The following is an 18,580-nucleotide window of genomic DNA, read 5'->3' on the forward strand; positions in this document are numbered from 1 at the left end:
TTAAAAATGAGTGAGCTGCCCACCCAGCCTTCGTACAATTTCTCCATCAGTGAATCTGTTGTAGGCATCCCACACAAATTAAGAATTACTGGCTTTTGGCAAATAGGGATGATCAGTCCCTATACTGATTTGGAAAAGCCATGCATCTAACTAGGTGACACATTATGTAGAACACTTTACATATGCCATGGGTCTCTGCCCTCACAAGTCCTGCCATTCCCAATTATTGTTTGTTTTTCCTCATTAACTGTAAGCTGTGAGCATTCTCCTCCCTCCAACCTGCTCCTCTTCAGCCATCTCTGCATTATACTGTCCTCTGTACACCTTAACTACCTCTGTTTTTCAGTGCATCAGTTATTGCAGCAGGAAGAAGCAATAAAAGCTTGGAACATGTCAACTGCTATATTCCAAGAGCAATTCTTTCAAAGATCTACAAGTAATGCCGATAGTTTAGTATGCTACCTCTTCCAAAAGCAGAGCTTGTGATCTTTATGCAGTTTTGTCTTCTAATTTTTAGAGCTGTTTCTCAGTTCTACTTACAGCATTTCCTGACATTTTCTAATTAATCAGCTGCAGCATTTCAACACCTATTTTCAATCCCAGAAATCCTATCAAGCAGACTGTAAGATCCCCTGTACAAAAAAGACAGCTGCTGGAGAGGGTCCAGAAGCCACAAAGATGATCAGGGGACTGGAGCACCTCCCCTACAAAGACAGGCTGAGGGAGCTGGGCTTGTTCAGCCTGCAGAAAAGAAGGCTGCGGGGTGACCTCAGTGCAGCCTGCAGTACCTAAAGGGAGCCTACAGACAGGAGGTGAGTCAACTCTTTGAAAAGGTAGATAACAGCAGGACAAGGGGAAATGGCTTTACATTGAGGGAGGGAAGATTTAGGTTGGATGTCAGGGGGAAGTTCTTTACTATGAGAGTGGTGAGGTGCTGGAACAGCTGCCCAGAGAGGTTGTGGATGCCCCGTCTCCGGAGGTGTTCAAGGGCAGATTGGATGGGGCCCTGGGCAGCCTGGTCTAGTATGAAATGGGGAGGTTGGTGGCCCTGCATGTGGCAGGAGGGTTGGAGATTCGTGATCCTTGAGGTCCCTTCCAACCCTGGCCATTCTGTGATCCTGCAGACTTAGCCCAAGTCTTTTAAATGCTGCCTTGTCTTAGTTCTTTCCCTTCCTGAGTATTCATTGACTCACTATGAGACTAAATACGTCCTTAAGTTCACTCAGAAAACAAAGTTTATATTAGCGTTCAGCACCTCTAAAACTGCTTTTAAATTTCACAAGTATTAGAAATAAGCAGTCTACAGTTGATAAGTGCTTTACAAATACACATGAAAACCTTACTTGGAACAATTCTAATTGCCAGGCACAAATTTTAGGAGAGTTAAAAGCATTTGCATCACATAATTGCTCATCTGAAAACTAGCCTGATGCCAGGAATGCAGAACAACTAACTTTATTATAATGCATTTACGTAACGCATTTCAATATTGCATCTGGATAAGAACTGGAAATACTCCAGTCCAGTTGGCAGGTTCACTAGGGGCCTTGCTGATGATTAACTAAGGGAAACGAGGGATGTTAAGGAATAGTTTCTGCAAGACTTCAGGGAAGGACAGAGGTAGATTTCAGAAGCCTAGGAATTTATTGATTACCTCTTTAGTTACAGCACAGGACTGCCGTGGGGTTGCTATTTGCTCACTCACAGTAACTGCTACCACTTCTCAGCAGTTCATCCAGGGCCCATCTGCAGTGGCACCTGGCCATCTTCCAACCTTAATGACTAATACAAATCAACCATTCTGCATAATCTCCTGCCCCCTACAAACACAGAACAGCTCTCCTTTCACCAACTCAACCGGTCTTTCTGGATGTCAGTGCTGGACTTCAGAGGATAGGCTTGCACGCACATAATTCAAGTTGTTAGTCCTTCAACAAAAAGGTAACTATTCTTATGTGAAAAGTCAACTGAAGTATGAAGCAAAATGATCTGCTGTAATCAGTTCTCATGCTGCAACGTGATCTCTGCTACCCACCTTCCAATTCCATATGCAGCTCTGCAGGTTGACAGTAAAAGCTGATTTGAGAACTGCTGTGCCCATTTTTCAAATACAAAACAGTTAAAACACTAAAGAACAAAACACTCCAATAACTAAACAATTTTTAAGTTGTAAATTAATTACTTCTTTCACCCCACCACTGCATTGTCCAAATATTAGGAATAATAAGTTACAAGAGAAAAGGCACAGAAAGTATGCTCAGTATCAGTTATGCAGTCCTGAACTTGCTCACAGACGGCAATAATTTGGACAAAGTTTGAGAATTACCCATTCATCCTCCCCCAGGCAAGCAATGTGGATTGTTCTACCATTCAGATGTTAGTTGTTAATCAAGCATAAAGGAAAAGATTGCCAGAGACTACTTGCTGTCCCCACCTTGGTGGGGCTTTTTAACAAACATTTACCAGGAAACACTGACATAAATCACTAAGGCGTTTCTGCTTTTAATGAAGTATCACTGGAGGAGGAAAAACAAAAAGCAAGAACGACCCATGCTTGAAACACCGAAGTGTATGTAAATGTTTGCCTGGAACTGCACAGAATTAGGAAGTGTCCTTCCTGTACACAGAAGCACAACAAATGAAGGGCACGTGGTGTAGTACTGAAATCATGAGACATGCACAGAATACCATGAACAGTGTTATTTGACAGCTTTATCCCCAGCGCTCTTTTGCTTCTGCTCTGGGTCCTTGTCACAACAGTAGCTGATACAAAGGACTTCCAGAGGAAGACCCCTGAAAACAACTACTTCCAGTTAGGAGCAATGGGCCTGGAGGGACAGAAAATTCTTCCACACAAGTAAAGACAAGAGTTATAAAATATACAACTTACTATACATTAGGTTGTCCCAGCATCACAAGAACAACCTCAGTGTTATGAAAAGTAGAAGAAAAACAAGCACTGAAGTTTCACAGCAGCATCCTCTTCCATAGCACTGCTCCAATTTTAGTTAATGTTACTTCCATTATAGTGGACTCTGATAGATTACAATACCAAGAAACAGCTTCCTTTGTTTTGAATTGTTTCATGCAGCTCAGAATTAAGTATGCAATGATCCTTTCCTATATTTAATAAAAAGGAGGCTTCAGATCAATCAAAACAATGAGTTCTCTAAATTGCTTCCCTTTTCAGTTCTGTCTTCCTTTGGCATAGGAACTAGAGGATATTTTTTGCATCCCTCAACCAGCAGAGGTATCTGCTGTGTTCCACGGCTTACTGCTGGATTTACATAGCTGCTTTTATTCTCATGTGAAGAGCAGATACTCCCGGGCATTCTTGATCCAGCCCAGCAGTGCCTGGCTACGCAGTGCCTTCCAGGCTTCTTGATAATTTAATGCAGCTTCCTTATAGTCCAAGTAGGTTTCCAGAGTCTTCATCCTGACAGAAAACACACAGCAATGACAATTCTTATACTACTCTTTTAGATATATTGTCACAAAATGAAAAAAGCAACCAAACATGTAAGAACACGATAATGTGCTACGAGCTTTTCCATGCCACTAAATGAAATTCTCCTGTTCTTCTAGTCTTCTGAATAAACTGTACCTGCTTTGTAATCTTACTTGGGTTACAGAGTCTGATTCTGCACGTCACTAGGGAAACCTAGAGAGACCAAGGCCTTTAGGAAACCAGTGTTATCAGACACTGTCAGGATTCTTATACAAGAAAAAAAACTTGTCTGTCATGCTTCATACACACTCTTCAGCAACAGAAGTTACCAGTGCCTTTGTGACAATATATTACAGAGAACTTTCATGGTAATAAGAAATGCTGATGCAAAGTAGAAAAGGTGGATAAAGATGGGTGCTTTAATATTTTGCTAGAACAGCTGTGATTGCTGGTTGGCAGGGAAGGGGATAGGGAAGAAGAGTCTTCCAACATAAAATAATGGGAAAGAGCGAGATTAAAGTTAAATATATACACACACACACACACACACACACACACCAAATCATCTCCTTAAAGCGTAAGAGGCTCAGTCTTGGTGCTCTGCTCCCCTTCCTCATGTAGCATCCACTCCCTGCAATCTCAGAACCACTAGCTACTCTGTTGAATGCACCAATTTTCAGAAGACAGAATTACAAGTTCATGGTATCTGATCACTAGTGAGAAAAGAGAACACAAACACCTCTAAAACAGTTTCATCAGGACTTCTTTCATTTCCTTGCACTTTTCCCAGCCTCTTCTCCCTTTGCTGAATGGCATCAGCTGCATGAGACAAAATGTTTATAAATTCAACCCAATATGAAGGGGATATCATGGGCAACACGACCTTCCTCAAGAAAGAGGAGCCAAACTGCTATAAGGAAGCCTAATGCAAGAGGTCTGTGGAGCAGGGCACTAGGCTCCAGAAAAAGTTTTCATGCTTTAAAGCACCACAGTCACCACCACCACCCAAAACACCAGCAGACTGACCAGAAACTATAATTCAGTCTTTCAGCCTTCTGTTATAACAGCGAGATACGCACAGCAAACCATGATATATTACCTATCCTAAAGACCCTAGGGCTGGAAAATGGAAGGCTGTGAACTTGCCTATGTGCCACTGCTGAACATAGGAGACATACAGGTCACAGAATGATTTGGGTTGGAAGGGATTTTCTAAGTTACAGCCCTCTTCCACTAGAGCAGGCTGCCACGGCTCCATCCAGCCTGGCCTTGAACACTCCCAGGGATGGGGCATCCACAACTTCTCTTGTATGCACTCTGACAAACCTGCCTGCACAAACTGTGCTTCAAGGGCATCACTGAAGAGCTAAAAGACCAGCAATTATCTGCATAAGCAGAGCTCAGGAAACAACACAGCTCCAAGGACTGTGGACCTTAACCAGTTCCGATCAGGAGTTGTGTGCTTATACTCCAGGATGATGACCGACGCATTCTTTGGGAAGAAATCATTATACTACCACGCTTCCTACACTTAAAGTGCTTCTAAGATGTTTAAGATTTTGATGCTGTCCTTCATTGTAAATTCAGGCCATGACTTGTATTTGTCCTTTACTCTAGAATAGCTGGTGTCAGATGTTGTTTACATCTTCAGAACAGTTACCTGTACATTCTAGCATGGTCAAAGATCAAAAAAGAATTACAGTACACAGATTTTTGAGCTAACTTAATCTTGTTAAAGGTGAAACACCTATTTTCCTTGCATTTACTGTAGATGCTGATGCATACAGACATATACACATACGTACATATGCATTACACAGACATTTTTCAGTCAGTTGCTAAACCAAGATAAAGATTGATGCCTACCTCATTTCCCTGAATGCTGTTTTGTTCTATTTTTTTTTTTCTTTCCTAAATCTGCTGGCAACTAAATGGTTCTTCAGTACACATCCAGCAGTCTGACCCAATTTAAATAAAACACATAAGGGATTTGTCTAACTTAATTATTCCAATTGACCTCCTTCATGAAAATATTACAGTAGAAAGTAAGAAGAAAACTGAGTTGCTCCTCATGACACATTCTGACCACATTTTTCCATACTCATTATCAAAGGAATGATAACATGAAAGTGATGCAGCAGGTGAGATGGAAGATGGAACCAATAAGAGAACTGAATGAGGCAGCAGTCTGGCTGCAGTAGCAAAAAAAAAAACAAAAACAAAAACAAAAAAAACCCACCAAACCAGAGAGATGGATTTATACACCAGTAATTTCAAGCATTCTGCCTCGAGCAGGCTCTTGGCTTGTTCCAATTTAACACTGCCCATGCTGATCCTCAGAAGAGATGTGAAGAATCAGAGAGAGGGACAAAAAAGCAGAAGCAGATTTACATATAGGAAAAAAGAAAACAAAAGATCATCATAATCACCTACATTAGTTCACTGCAAAGCTTTAACTGCCCCAGTATCTTAGCAGTGAACAAAAGTAAATTAGAGAAGAGTTAAATGAAGTCCTGAAAAAAAAAAAAAAAAAAAAAGCAACTGGACAAGTTGGGTGGTGAGCTAGCACCTCTACTGTACAAACCGAGCTTGTGCAGCCTAAAAATAATGCCACATGTGCAAGTCATCTGCACTTCATCAGAAGACAAGACAGAAAAATAATAAAGGACAAAAATGCCAAAGGAAATTACAAAGCCACTGAACTCAAGAAGAGGCCTGAGGTGAAGTGACTTTATGTAAGGAGCACGTGATCAGCACAAGGAGTCAGCTACTCAACAATGAATCAGGTCATGCTATGTTGGCAGAAAACAGTGATGTAAGCCACAAGCAACTCCTTTGCAAAGGAGAGTGATAATTTTAAACTGAATTAAGAAGAAAATGTGCCCCTCCACACAGCATCATTAAAACCATTTCAACAACATAGGTCATGTTGACATTGAAGCTTTTAAATAAAGACACAGAAGATAACTGCAATCTGTAATTCACAAAACTTAAAACCAAGTAAAACCTAATAATTAAAGATTGAGGGTGCACTTACTATGGCTGAGTTTATCTTCCCTAGTGTCTTAGTGCCAATGAAAGGAAGAGATGGCCTATTTCCCCTGCTCCCAGTCACACATACCTTCTATTTTTACTTATTTTGCATGGGTTCTTTTATTTGCTCCAGCTTTATCTCATCTCACTAGCTCCTGCTCCATCACACGCTTTGATGAACAAAGATTTTCGCATATATTTGACTAAAAAAATTTTATTCAAACTCTTATTAGGAAGGAGAAAGAGATGGCATCTAATATAATTGCTTAAACACCAGTGAGATATCAATAATCACAGAACCATTTGAGGACAGAGGCTTTGAATCCCATGCTGAAGGTAAGTGGTAGCAGCTCACCCTTCCAGAAAATCCTACCTCCTTCCTCTCACCTCCCTCTTTGCTGCCCTTCTCCCAGTTGCTCACTGACATTTGACAAGATTGCTTCGACTCAAGGGGAAAAAAAAATTCTGCCAAGATAACAGCTTGGAAAGGCTTACAGAGGGGTCCAGAAAACAGCACATCTAGAGAATGACAAGGCTCTGTGATCAGAAAAAGAACACATCAGTTCAAAAACAGTAAGCCTTCACACCAAAACAACCTGCAACTTCTTTTCTCTCATTAATACATGAGCTGTTTATCCAACAAGGTAATTTAAAACAAAAAGACTTCCTAACCCATCAGGGATATGACATATTATTCAAGTCTCAAATTTTAACAGTAGATTTATCTCAGGTGACACTGATTGGCAGAGCCTGGGATCAGCAGTGTTCCTGAACCTCATGAAAATAACTTCTCACTCTTAAAGATATTATGAGAATGCATTTACCGGAGAGTGTCTGGTAAGTTCTCCTTTGAAATGCTTGTCACCAGCTTTTGGAATTCATGGAAGAGTTCCACTTTACAGATCTGTGATCTGATGGGAAAAAAAAAAACAACAAGATAAGAAATGCACTTTCACTTATTAGTTCCTTCAGTGTCAGCCCTGTCAGGGCAAAATGCCTCTGCCCAATCCTAAAATGAGCTGGAGATATCACAGCTGAATCTCCCCCCCCCTTAACTCTTCCCACCCCATCTGAGCTGCCCACTAATTTTTTTTTTTTTTTTTTTTTAAACTCTTGATTTAGATGTTACACAAAAAAAAGCTGAATTATCCCAACTGTCCCAGGTAGCACTCTGACAGTTTGCAGAGAACATTTAGCATTATCTAGTAATTATCTAGTATTTCACATGGAGGAAAACAGACCAACAAGCAACATTTTCCACCAATCACTCTGAGATTCCTTGAAGAAGAAATGAGGATAGAAAAACAAAATGTTTATTATTAAGCAACCCCCCTCTAGTAAGTCTACAAATTCCTTATTTGTACCTTTTACTACAAAAGCTCTTACAGAAAGAGAAATCTGCAACAACTAAAGAAGTCCTGCAACAGGCTCGCTTCCTTCAGTCTCTAAAAGTAAAAGCTCTGCTAGCTTTGTCAATAAATAAGCTGTCTTTTAATAAAAAATTATCACAGTTCCACAGCAACACTGTTAATGTTTTTCTTTATTAACAGCGACGAGCAAGACACAGGAAACTTCTCAGCCCCTAAAGCCCTTAAAGAAAGTGAGTTCCTCTCACTTTCCCTCCCTTACACAATATTTACTTATTCCCACTCCTTAAGTTTCTGCTCCAACAATGCATCACACACCACAGTGACCTAAAGGAGAGGCTAAAAGGTAAAATATGTGCATCCAGATATCACAGTATTCTCAAACCTGCTCTGAGAGCTTCCAATCCCCTTCTTTGTAGTTCCTTGCCGAAAGCCATCTGAGGTGACATCCAGAGGTCTCTCTGGAACTGCACTCCAACCGATAGCTGGGAACAGAAGATTGAGAACAGGGGAGACACTCTTAGAAACAAGACTTAACCATTCCCTCAATTTTCTGAGTTCACATGACACCACGCTACTTTCCCAAAGTAATTAAGACAAATAGAAAGAGGACTGTGTTTCTCTTGGGTACACAGGTAAACTCCGATTAGAAAAACAGTAATAAAAACAAATACACACACACTCTTACTCTTCATCTTCATCAGCTCCTTTAAGAATCCATGCCTCTTTAAACATTAAGCCTACAGCTTCACCATTGTCTCCTTTTTAGAGGGATTCTATTCTCTTTGGTACATCCAGTCTAGACAAAGTATGAAGAAACTTCCAAGTTAGATGGCAGCTGCACATCAGTCTGCAAACTACCAGCCTACCTTTATACCTTTACCAGTCATCCTTTGTTTTCCTTATTATTTTGTGTATCCTCTTAATTGCTCTTCATGTGTCATAATTGACACATACCAAATGTACATAGTCATCATCTGTGAAAAAAGTTACTAGCTTATAGTCAAACAAAAATACTTTGGTGGAAGAGATAACAAGTGCCAACAACATTATGCTCTTCCCCTATCCTGACACCTGATTACCATCTTAACCTGTAGTGCTCTGCAGGCTGAAGCTTGGCATGTCCTACCTCACAGCCTTATAAATAACTACCAAACATCAGAAGAAGCACGTTTGCAGAAACAAAACTGACATGCCCAGCCTGCCCCTCTCTAACTGAACAGTAGTATCTTCAACATCTACTGCCTTGAGATAATTTCTGCTCCCTAAATTCTCTCATTCCTCTCTCTTCCTAATGGGTGAAAGAGCTGCATGTACATGAAGTCTAAAGATAATTTTCACAGCTTCTCTTATGATGCCATCCTGCCATTCGAGATACTCAAGAACTACATAATATAAAGCATTATACATTACGCAGACCAGTAATGTATTGTGATTCAGCTATCAGCTACAGTTGCTATGCTCTGCTTGATGTAAATTGTACTTATGCTGTGACTTAGGTGATTTAGTGCTGCAGTACTCCACAAAAGTGAAATCCCTACATAATGTCAAATAACATAAAATACATAAACATTAAACAATCCCTGTATAGAATACCTAAAAAATAAGTTGTCTAGAGGATACCAAACTCCAGAAAGTAGATTAAAACTGACTTGAAATTCAAAACTTTCTCTATTTTTCCCCATTTCTTTCTAGATATTGCAGACTTCAAAATATTAAGTTGAACATGTTCTTCTTAGAAATACTAGCTGCAATGTACCTATCCAGCACATCTCAATATCCAGCTTAAGAACTATGAATTTAGATTTTGATTTTCATTGCTACATGAAAAACTCAATCTAGTATATTTCATATATGCAAAACAGTTTAATATTCACCAACTCCTTACATAGTGACCTAAGTAACCATACAAAAATACTAAAACAACACTTTTTTTTAAATTTAGTACATTTAGACACAGGTTGCCACAGACTATTTTTGCTTAGTTAATTCACACCACTTTTCAATGATGGATTTTATTTCCCAAGTCCCAGTATAAAAATCTTTCCCTTATTGGCACCTACAGGTAATTACAAATTTAGGCATCTGTGAATTCCACACAGGAGCTCTTTATTTCTATGCTGTTTTATCATCAGGTCTGTTCTAATCACAGGGTATCTCCAAGTACAATAGCAGTTGAAGTTTTGAAAAACTGCTTAACCTCACACACACAATCAGTTCCCTCCCCCCTCCTTCCTCCACCAAAAACGAGACCACACTGCTAAATTACAACGTGATTTGCACATTAATTCATTACGATGAAAAAAAAAAAAAGGCAACATCTCAAAGAACTTATAAATAAATAAACTTACAAACTTATAAAACCTTTATTTTTTTTGCTTTTTCTTTATTTTTTCTTTATTTTTTTATATTTTTATTTTATTTTTATTATTTTATATTTTTTCTTTATTTTTCTTTGCTATGCTCTCCTGCATTCCTTCTACATTCAAAAATTTCTGGAGAGTTTAAAAGCACACTTCAATATGGCAAATTTTCTATTGATCGAGAAGAAGGTAAAACTAATTAAAACAAGAAGTCTCAATACTTTTCTTTTCACCCTCAAAATTTTTGAATTGGCTAGTTATTTTTTTGCCTTTCTTTAGATTATATATTCCTACAAATTCTTAGCTCATGCTCTGCCTCTACGTTCCTCTAAGCACTTTCCAGCACTGCCTTCAAATTAGTCTACTGCTGTAAACCACGCTTTGCCTCCAGCACTGCCAGTGAATGATGCCACATTTTAAAGAACATCACCAAATCCACCTAATTTACATTTGAACCTTTGCATACCATTACACAACCAGTCCACGTTCACTCACCTGCACTACAGGGAACCAGTTTTCTTTTGCTGCTCATCTGACCTTGTTGGATGGCCTGACGGCTATGTTCAAACTGAAGGTCTGACTGCAGCAACTGAACCTCCTGAGTGCGAAAACCATCTGGTAACAATGAGATGTGCTGACATCTAAATAAACATGGAGAAATGCAAGCAATTTAAAGAATTGTACTCCAGGACAAGCAGATTCTGCACAATTTAGTTTCACAATCTAAAATGCGTTACATTTTAAAACAGAACTGAATGCAAGCTGCAAAACAGAGGTAAGAAGATCTGGGGACGTTTCCCCCTTCTAAACAGTATCTGTTTAGGCTATGAAAAAAACAGCCACATAGTTTAGTAAGACCTTGTCCACCCTACATAAACTACAATGAACCAATTTTAATGTAGATACAGTTGAAAGCTAGGACAAATCCATAGAAGACAGGCAAAATAAAAACTGCAATATAATTCTGCAATCAAAATGAAAAAAACAATCAGAAATTATTTACACAGTCAACCACACTACATTAACAACATTTTTACAAACCTGAAGGTTCTTAATCAAAGACTAGAAAGTTCCATATACAACCTCAGCACTGTTACCTTCACAAGAACTCAATAAATGTTATTAGAATTTGGGGTTGGACTTGATGATCCCTAGAGGTCCCATCTAACCCATATAATTCTGTGATTCTGTGAATCACTTGAGGAGGAAAAACATTGTGTATGTTTAACTATTGTAGTATTCACATAAAGCAGAAATGAATTAAAGCTAAGGGTCATCTTATCAGATGTACTTTGCAAAGTCAGTTTTCAGACTGTATTTATTAAGTAGCTGATCAGGCACTATTTCTGCAACCTTTAAACATCTGAGCTCTTAAAAATTAGCAGCAAACTCACAAAAATGAAATTAATTACATGGTGAGTGGTCACGTGGCAAAGTCATAGTATTTATTTTCTACTCCTGGGACTAAATAACAAAATGGTGAAAACAGAAACCAACAAAAAAAATATTCCTCAGTATGTTATTTTAAATTCAGCAAAGAAAACTCTGAAAAGCAACATAAAACCAGCACCTTCCTAAAACACCCACATATGAAAGTGTGCAGAAAGTCTACCAAAGTGCTCATTCATTGCCTTGTTAGTGAGACTGTGTAGCAACTGAACAGATCGATACAATGGGAAAGGCGTCACAACAGAGGTTTGATGATGAAAGGACTGGCACAATAGAGGTGGTATAAAGGAAGGGAAGAAACTGCTCGCTGTATCTGAAGATTCCAGGTTCACAGGGGAGAGCTTCACCAAGGAGGCATCTCCAACCAGAGCCCCTTCCCCAGTGGCAGTCGGCACTTCAATGAGGTCTAAGAGCTGCAGCCAGGCTCCGTCCTTCTGGCCCCACAGCTGAACTGCTTCACCTGTGCTCCCAGGGCTGACCGGGTCTTTTCTCCAGGTGCTCAGTGGTTCAGAATGTGACACAACAGTTACTCTACAGACTTGTCTTCAGGACAGAAGTACTTGGGAGCTTAATTTAATTCAAGGAATTCATTATTCAGCCATTTGCAATTTTAGGAATGTATTGAGGACTCTACTATTCAGTTACCTAGAAGAGACAAAAGCTGCTTTTGCTCACCAACTCATCTCTATAAAAGAGGACTTGGGGGATTATTGAGAATATCCTGAGTATAGGCAACTGAATAAATTACAAGCTCTGCTTGACCTTCTTTGAGAAAACAAATTCTGGAAGACAGTGAGAAAAATTCAACTTTACTATGCTAAAAATATCCCAAACCTGTGTTCTTTCAGGCTTTACTTTCTGCTTCTAGAAAAGCTTGGGCAGGTAACAACCTCTCAATGTTCCACAAAGGAATAATCAAGCAGATCCTGAATCTAATGAATTGTTTTGTACACCTTCAAGTCTAATCAGTACTTTGATCAGCAGAAGTCATCTACACAGGGCTACTTTCTTAAGAAGTGAATATTCAAAGTCCACACGTTCTGCAAGTGACTCTGGTGCTCAGTTTGGATATCTGCACAAGCTGTCTTCCATAACTCAATTTCTATACAAGCTACCCAACTTCCAGTGTAGAGCGCATACCTTTCAATAATTGCTCTCTGCATAGCTTCTTGGCTGTATGGACACTTCCCCACTATAACTGCTGACAAATACACTGGATACTGCAGGAAATGCATCAGAAGGGCTCCTTGACATCCCAACACATTCCAGCGAGCCAGTTTATCACTGCAGGACATGGAGCATGTTCTATCCCCACGACCCGGCTTCACCCGTAATAACCCTACACAGTGATACTCTATGCCAGGTATTAGGGTGTCACTCAGCTCTCCAGGTACACATTTTGCTCCAGTTCTATAAACGTCTACTGCCTTCAGTTTGTCAATGCTGGTCTTCTTGTTAGCTGCTTGCATCTCTTCAGAACATTCACAGCACTCTGGACTCACGCTGCTTTCTGGTTCCACAAATACTTGCTGAATAGCCACGTCCTCAGTGATTGTGGAAAAAAATCCACCATCAGCATTCTTCATTCTCTTGATTACATGACTACCTGCCATCTTCTCTGATTTCCTTTTATCTTCTGGGCCCCTATGATCATGGTTACTACTGCACAATACTGATTGTCCAGTTACATCACGTCCATTCACTGATTTAGAAAGATAGTTCTCTGTTCCTCTAATTGGAATAATAGAAGCATCACCACCTAGAGAAGAATGAACATCAAAGTTAGCCAAACAGGTGTCTCATATGAGCTTAACAGATCAAAGCAATGTTATGGCTACTACTAGTTTTCACAAATTTGTACTCAAAAAAAAATTATAATTACTGTAATACAATGATCAGTGTGAAAAATCCGCAGGAAAACCAAATGATACAACCCCCAAAATAATAAAGAAAACACTACCAAATTAGAATGGAAATCATAATTTACATCACTAAAACAAGCTCAAAACCAAAATTCCAGGATGAGTTTAAAGAAAAAAAAAAAAAAAAAAAAAAAAAGCCAAAAACCTGGGAAGCATGTGAGGATAGTAAGTCAGGAAGTTACTATTAAACTTGAAGATAGTAGATTCTGTTCTTATCTTGCATTAATGAAGAAAATAATTACAGCCTATACCAGCAATGACATGAAATTTACAAAAATGTAATGTGTCTGTACTAACTCACTGTTAAATACTGATGGGACATTTAGAGAGTACTCTGCTTTGGTAACAAACTAATGGTTGAAAGAGCACACAAGGAATCTGAACAGCTGAGAAGTGGCATTCCTATGTTTTGCCAACAGGCCTTTATCTCCATTGCGGTGCCATGGTTTTTTGTTTCTTTTCATTCATTAGTTTTGTTGGGTTTTTTTTCCAAACGCTCCAGGAGTGTCTTTTGTAACAAAAGAAAAGGATGCATTCCATTCCGTAAGATGGGTAGAGAGACATAACAGGACAGGAGTATTTATTTATTTACAGGAACTGTAGTAAATGCCCTTTTTTTTTTTTTTTTTGTCCATAGGAATCTGAGTCCAGGAAAACAATTTAAAACATTTAAAGTAAAGTGATCAAGAAATATGACAGGATGTCTAACATTTTCATTACTGGAAGCCAAACATCCCACCATACAGTGAGCAGTTTATTGGGTTTAATGAGTTTTCACGGATCATATCCAGTGAAATAAAATGCCAAACATATCTGTGGAAGCCCAGTCAAGTACCTCTCAGGGCACGTACTGATAGCGTTGACATGAACTACCTACCACCTTACTCCGGAAAGCCTGAAAAAAGTAAAATCTTTTCTGTTTCTTACACTTGGGAATCATGAAATTGGTTCACTCCTAAATACTCACACGGGGTATGACTACAGAAGAAAATAAATACGATATTTGGCTTGAGTTTCCATTTCCCAGTTTCAGTTCCTGGAAGAAAGATGCTGCATTGTTGGTAGGAAGTTGCCAGGCGCATTTGATGGAGAAGATACCTGTTAGACAGAAAGTTTCCAAGAACCATTTATTTCACTTTTGATGCATGGTAAAAATGACAAAACTTGTATGTCCAGTACTGTTTGCTCATTCCTGATCATGTATTTGAGGAGCCAATCAGTTATGCTTCTGTAGTCAGAGAGCATCCTGACATACTCCATAAACAAGCAAACCACTACAACCTTAATGAGAGCTCAAAGGGTTAAATTCAGAACAGTTAACTACCTCCTCACATTGCACAGACAGGACGTACTCCTACCACTCTACTTATTACCAGCCCTGACACTCTATAAGAACCAGTTTAGAAGCAAAAAACTACAAGTCAGATATTTGCTTCTGCCACTTTAGCTCCTTGAACCAGCTTCCTTACGCTTTCCACAGGAAATATCATTGAGCAGATCCCCCTGGAAGGTATGCAAAGGAGTGTGGAAGAAAAGGAGATGACACAGGATACCAGAATTACTTCATCAAGAGCAGGTCCTGCCTCACCAGCCTTGATGTTTTTTATGATATCTAATAATGCAACTAATGCCAAGGGAAGAGCCACTGATGTCATCTATCTAGACTTCAGTAGGCATTTGACATAACCCGCCCATAACACTCTTCTCTCCATATTGGGAAGATATGTATTTATTGGTGGACTGTTCAGCTGACAAGGAACTGGTTGTGAGATCACACCCAGAGAGTGTTTTGTGATGGTTCAATGTCCGCATGGAGACTGGTGACAAGTGGTGTCCCTCAGTACTGGGATGAGGGCTCTTTAACATCTTCATCAATGACACAACAGAATTGAGTGTACCCTCAGCAAGTTTGCAAATAACACCAAGCTGTGTGACTGACATCTCCAAGGGAAGGGACACCATTCAGGGGAACCTAGACAGGCACAAGGAATTGGTCCAAGCGAACCTTACTAATTTCAAAAAAATCAAAGTGGAAGCTGAACATGAGCCAGCAACGTGACCTTGCAGCCCAGAAAGTCAACTGTATCCCAGGGTGCATCAAAACAATTGTGACCAGCAGGTCAAGGGAGGTGGTCCTGTCCCTCTACCCTGTACTGATGAAACCTCACCTGGAGTTGTGTATCCAGATGGGAAGTCCTTGGCACAGGAGAAACATGGACCTGTTAGTGCATGCAGAGGAGGGCCACAAAAATGATCCAAGGGATGGAAAACCTTCTGCTTGAGGTAGACTGAAGAAGAAAGCTCTGGACCAGGCTCTGAGCAACCTGACCTAGCTTTTCATTGCAGTGGAGTTGGACTAGATGACCTTTAAAAATCCCTTCCAACTGAAACTATTCTGTGATTCTAAGCAAACATAGGAATGTATGTGGAAATAGTGAAATGCTACCTTCGACGCCTAGTCATAATGCCAACACTGAAATCACATGAAATAACATCCTACTTCTTTGTAAAGGGTCTCTATAATAACAAGGAAGAAACAAGCATTCTCATTCCTGAAGCTGTCATTTCTGGCTATTTCAGACGTAAGTTAGAAGTTTTTTTTACATCACAACAAACAACCTCAAGCAGCACTGAATAAGAGCACATGTTCATGTCTCACCTCTGGAAGCTCCTTTTGGCCACAATTTCTGCATGACTGTCATTCAGAATGTCTCCTAATGCAAGAACCAAATGAGAAGACACAGTATTAATGAACAGGAGAAAGGTTCAGCAGATTTGCTAGCATTTGAAGGGTTTAACATTGGTATTAGGTTGTTCTAACCTATTTTAAACATCCAATCACTACAAAAGGAGATCAAAACTCCCTTTCAGTCTGTAGCAAGTCCTAAGAGGAAGTCTTAGCAGTAAAGATTGAAGTAAGGAAGGCAATAACTTGACCTTCTTAGTGTTCTGAGTGAACCAGGCAAAATCCATACTATGGATATATATTAGTTTTGTATCAACACAGTTTCAGATTAAAAAATAAAAATTGGAGGAGTCCAGATTTAAGATAACTTTCCTTTTGGGCAAGTGTTATAGCTGCTGTAGCACTACACAGACAATTGGAAATTGTAGCTACTGGATGTCACCTGTCTTATACAGATACTGCAGAGTCATAGAATATATAGAAAAGAAGAAAGAGCTGGCTAGTACCTCTCGTGCCATGCCTTCCTTAACACCGCAAGTATCTTTCGCACTGGACAACAACAAAACTAGACTGCACCAGGTGACAGAAGCACAATAACTTCAGTTATGTTTTGTTCTGCTTTTAGCTATTAAATGTTTGGGTAAGTAGATCTGGGACCTAAACTGCTCTTTTCCACACAAAGCTTATTCACCTTCAAGGCAGCAAATGTTTAAGGCCACTATTTTGTCAAACTCCTGTCTGCTTGCTACGGATAAAGACTGCATTATATCGCCTCATACTTCTGGCTTCAATCCAGAAGACTGACTTCAATGCCTTGAACATTCTTCATTGATTCTATGACATCACCAAGAAGGAAGTTAAGACAAGTAGTCTTGGATTTTACATAATGCTTACCAGTTTTTCTCATTTTGTTTAGTCCAATACATTTTGTTCCAGTTCCGAGAGCAACAACCTCCTTGGTTACTGAAAAAGAAACAAACTGGACAACTATCACCAGAAGCACTGTTCTCATGCACTTATTTTGTTAAAACGGTACAGAAGACTGAATGGGTACAGTAGGGCAACGTACAGGGAGGCAGGCAGCGAGATGTTCCAACTACAGAACTGAACGCAGTAGATACAACCACCAGTGTCATGATCACAAAGTACAGGTACTAGCATCGGTATGACACACTAGGCAACAAGCAGTGAGCAGCAGCAAAAGACTCCTCATATGTCTAAGAAAGAAGTATGAGTTACAATCTGCATTACAGCAACTTCCAAGTGCCAATTAAAGAAAAGAAGATGATGGGGAACAACAGCAGCAGAAAAAGCACAGTGCACCAATGCTTTTACTGCAGGTATCTAGGACCTGCCCAGTCTTTCATCGCTTACTAAATAGCTGAATGCAGGCTTTCACCTTCTTAGTTGCAGTCTGAACAGTATTTCACTGCAACTCTCTTTTTTCAGACAGAAATTGTAAAAGCTCTTACCAGAAGAACTTCACAATAGAGAGAAATGAGACAGGAAAGGGTGTGTTTGTTATTTTAAAATAAATAAATAAATGGGTATCCTGAAGGATAAAAACAAACAAACAAACAAACAAAGAATTATCGCAAATTCACCACTGCCCCTCAGCTTGCAAAGCACAACTCAGTTCTCACCCTGCAGGCTCCCCACATCAGCAGAACCCTCTCCATTAGCCGCAGATTCCACTTTGACCACAGCTGCCAGCAAAGTCCATTCTCTGCTTGGATCTGGCTTTCCCTGCTTAGGGAGTTTGGTCCTATAATGCTCATAACATAACTCAGCAATTTCATCTGCTGACCACATGGCACCTACTGCAAGTGCAGCTTCTGCGCTGGATGCAACCACGGTGACAAGCCCGTCCCCTCAAATCTTGCTACGTTGTTGTACAACACCTTTCTGGGACAGATTCTAAGGTGCTTGCACCTCCCCTTTCCAAACTGTCACGCCAAACAGAAGTTCTCTAGTTTCTCTCAAATTGTTCGGAATAATAATAAACCAAAGCCACGCTGGACCCCGAGCAGCCCACGAGCAGCAGCTGCGGCTGTAAGCCCCCGACGCTCCTATCTCACAGCGCCACTCCCGGCACAGCTCCGAGCTTCCGCCCCTCTTCAGCGGCGGGGTCGCCCACGCGCCCACGACAACAGCTCCGAAGCCCCCACCCCCCGTCAACGGCGCGGACAGCGCACGGCACCGCGCCGCCACCTCCCGCCGAAAGCGCCCAAGGCCGCGCCGCGCTCCGCAGCCCCGCCCCGCCCGCGCGGTCCGCCGGGAGAAGCGACTCTCGCGCAGGCGCAGAAAGAAAC

The 18,580-nt window shown here is 40.3% G+C and overlaps 1 protein-coding gene across 1 annotated transcript; it reads right to left on the reverse strand.

Annotated features, from left to right (window-relative positions):
* Positions 1-2,478: 2,478 nt before the first annotated feature.
* On the reverse strand, positions 2,479-18,497 carry ADAT1 (adenosine deaminase tRNA specific 1). Its single transcript, XM_048958940.1, has 9 exons — positions 17,912-18,497; positions 17,163-17,231; positions 16,242-16,296; positions 14,550-14,680; positions 12,801-13,419; positions 10,707-10,852; positions 8,234-8,333; positions 7,306-7,392; positions 2,479-3,436 (listed from the first exon to the last, which is right to left on the reverse strand). The coding sequence occupies exons 1-9, from the start codon at positions 18,078-18,080 to the stop codon at positions 3,304-3,306; spliced, it is 1,509 nt and encodes a 502-aa protein (XP_048814897.1). The 5' UTR covers positions 18,081-18,497; the 3' UTR covers positions 2,479-3,303.
* Positions 18,498-18,580: the final 83 nt, after the last annotated feature.

This window comes from Lagopus muta, chromosome 12, assembly GCF_023343835.1.
Source record: "Lagopus muta isolate bLagMut1 chromosome 12, bLagMut1 primary, whole genome shotgun sequence".
NCBI classification, from domain to species: domain Eukaryota; kingdom Metazoa; phylum Chordata; class Aves; order Galliformes; family Phasianidae; genus Lagopus; species Lagopus muta.